Below are 2,956 nucleotides of genomic sequence, written 5' to 3'. Positions count from 1 at the left end.
TTGGGGGAAGAGGAGGTGCATCAAACAGAGACAATTGGAACGAACTGAAGACCTGAACATCACCCATCGCTGCTGGAGATTGGTTTGCAAGAGTGAGGAGATTGGGAAAGGAGCAGCGGCCAGTCTGGGTTGTCCATTAGCCGTTGGATCAACTGGAAGAACCAAAGATACCAAGCAGTACGTCGCTAGAATTCCAACCTGGAGAGAATCTGTAATCATTTGAAACTATGAATTAGACGGAGGACATGTCAGTACATATTTAGATAGACAATAACTGAGAATTGGAACAAGCACATCACCTTAAACCAAACAGAGCTGGAACCTAAGCAACACCCATCACCTTGCTTTTGGACTGTGGTTTGCGAAACTGAGCAGAGTAGGAAAGGACCAGCTGCAAGTTTGGGATTTTATAGGCTGGGGTGAATATACAGAGATACGATTAACCTCTCAATTACAGGATTAACCTCGCAATCAATCAATTGGCATGAATAGCGATGAAACTGACCTTCCCGGAGCGTCGATTGGCATTAATGGCCCGATTAATCATCGTTCACGATTGAATCTCATGCCTGTTGGCCGCCGCACCCCAACCAGCTCCACCGCTGGCGCCCGTGCCCCATCCGGCCACGCCGCTAGGGTCCGTTACCCATCCGACCGCGCCGCTAGGGTTCGTGCCCCATCCGGTCGCGCCGCTCGCGAGGGTCACCGGAGGAGCAGCGAGGCGAGCTCGGGACGGGCCTCCATGGCGGCCTCCTGGCCTCCTGGCGGCGGGGTACGTCTGCGGGGGAGAGAGATGGGTGAGGGAGTAGGGGAGGAGAGGAGAGAGGGTGGTGGCGCAGGGGCTCACCATAGCTTGGGAGCGTCGCTCGGGCATCACTGGCGTCGGGGCTAGCTCCTCTGAGACATGGGGTCGCAGCTCCTTGAAGAAGGCACGTCGGACGGCGGCGAAGATGGGATCCGGTGGGAAATAGACCGGGCTGATGGGGGCGGGGCGGTGGGCGGCCTGGATCCGGAGCAGCGACCGACGGGGACCGGCGCGGCCGACCTTGATCCTTGGGGTGGCGGGGGGCGACCGGCGGGGAGGCGCAACTGGTCGGTCTTCTCCCTCGCGGTGGGGCGGGAATGGACAGGCGGGATGGCCTATCCTCCGGCCATGTAGGGGAAACTGATGGCGGCGGCGACCGGTGAGGGCGGCGGCGGCGACCGGTGAGGGTGGCGGGGAACCCTATCCAGCATGCACGGTAGTGGGCTAAGTCTGATTCGGGGTGGCTGGGGTTTTTTTAGGGAGGCTGGGGGTTTTCTTTTCTTTATTTTTTCACTCTTTGCTTTTTTTAGGAAGGAGAGAGATAGTCCCATCTCTTTGTCATCTGCCAGCAGATGGCAAAGAATCTTTGCCGTCTGCTGGCAGATGGCAAAGAGGTGGGGCTAGTATGCCGTTACACTCTTGACGGCCACAGGATTTGCCAACCTCTTTGCCATCTGCTGGCAGATGGCAAAGAATTGGCTGATGGCAACCATGTTCTTTGCCGTTTGTCAGTTCTTTGCCATCTGTTTTTTATAAGCAGATGGCAAAGACGTTCTTTGCCATCAGCTGACAGATGGCAAAGAGCTGGCTGATGGCAAATTCCCTGTTTCCAGTAGTGTCCCTTCCCCTATATATATAGGGATAGAGGGAGGGCAGACAGACCCGTCTGTGTCATGTCGCTGCTTGTCCTCTCCCTCGTAGTCCTTCTCCTTCCGCGTAGTGCTTAGGGAAGCTCTGCTGAAATTCCTCCACCACCACCGCCACCACGCTGTCGTGTTGTTGGAGGACTCGAACTAATACTTCTCCATTTCTCGCTGGATCAAGGAGGTGAAGGCATCATCAAGCCGTGCGCGTGTTGAACGCATAGGTGCCGTCCATTTGACACTAGATCAGGAGTTTGCGAGACGGATCATGATTGGATCGCGAAGACGTTTGACTACATCAACCATGTTTCTTAGCGCTTCCTCTTGGTGATCTACAAGGGTATGTAGATGCAATCTCTCCTCTCGTAGATGTTCATCTCCTAGATTGATGTTGGTGAGTGTAGGAATTTTTTTGTTTCCCATGCAACTTTCAACAACAGTGGTACCAGAGCTAAGGCTATGCGCAGATAACATCATGAGTAGAACACAAAGGAGTTTATTGGTGTTGATATTCAGATTGCTTCCTTCCTTGGTTTTTTCTTAATTTAGCGTAATTGTGGGATGAAGCGGCCCAGACCAACTTTACATGTCCACGTACATGAGACCGGTTCATTCGACAAACATGTGACTTTGTTGCATAAGATGGTTGGCTGGTGTCTGTCTCTCGCACCTTAGTTGAATCGAATTCGATGAAGGCAGTCCTTGTAGAAGGTTAAATAGCAACTTCCATATCACCGTTGTGGTTTTGCATAGGTAAGAACCGTTCTTGTTAGATACACATAGCAGCCATGTAAAACATGCAACAACAAATTAGACGACGTCTAACTTGTTTTTGCAGGGTATGTTGTGATGTGATATGGCCAAAGACATGTTGAAATATATTTTGATGTATGAGATGATCATGTTTATAATAGTTTGTGTTTACTTGCATGTCGATGAATATGACAACCGGCAGGAGCCATGGGGTTGTCTTGAATTATTGTATGACCTGCGTGTCAATCATTAAGCGCTATGTAATGCTTTACTTTATCACTAAACGATAGCAATAGTAGTAGAAGCATGGTTGGCGTGACAACCTCGATGGCAACACGATGATGGAGATCATGATGATGGAAATCATGGTGTGATGCCGGTGACGGTGGAGATCATGTCGGTGCTTTGGAGATGAAGATCAAAAGCACAAGTTGGTGGTCATATCATGTCACTTATGATTTGCATGTGAGGTTAATCAGCCTCGGTATGAATGGCATATTTTCTAATCTTTCTAATCTTCAAGCGCATTGCATCC

General features: G+C 50.8%; 1 protein-coding gene across 1 annotated transcript; it reads right to left on the bottom strand.

Moving 5' to 3' along the window:
* Positions 1 to 554: 554 nt before the first annotated feature.
* Positions 555 to 1,479, bottom strand: LOC123102280 (translation initiation factor IF-2; the record flags this gene model as incomplete). Its single annotated transcript, XM_044523584.1, is given in 3 exon segments — positions 555 to 778; positions 848 to 1,225; positions 1,441 to 1,479. Coding segments are annotated over 3 exon segments (641 nt in total), but the record flags the coding sequence as incomplete, so codon positions are not given.
* Positions 1,480 to 2,956: the final 1,477 nt, after the last annotated feature.

The sequence above is a fragment of the Triticum aestivum genome, chromosome 1B (genome assembly GCF_018294505.1).
Source record: "Triticum aestivum cultivar Chinese Spring chromosome 1B, IWGSC CS RefSeq v2.1, whole genome shotgun sequence".
Taxonomy (NCBI): Eukaryota; Viridiplantae; Streptophyta; class Magnoliopsida; order Poales; family Poaceae; genus Triticum; species Triticum aestivum.
Note: the sequence above shows the minus strand (reverse complement) of the source record. Positions and strands in the feature narration are given on the sequence as shown.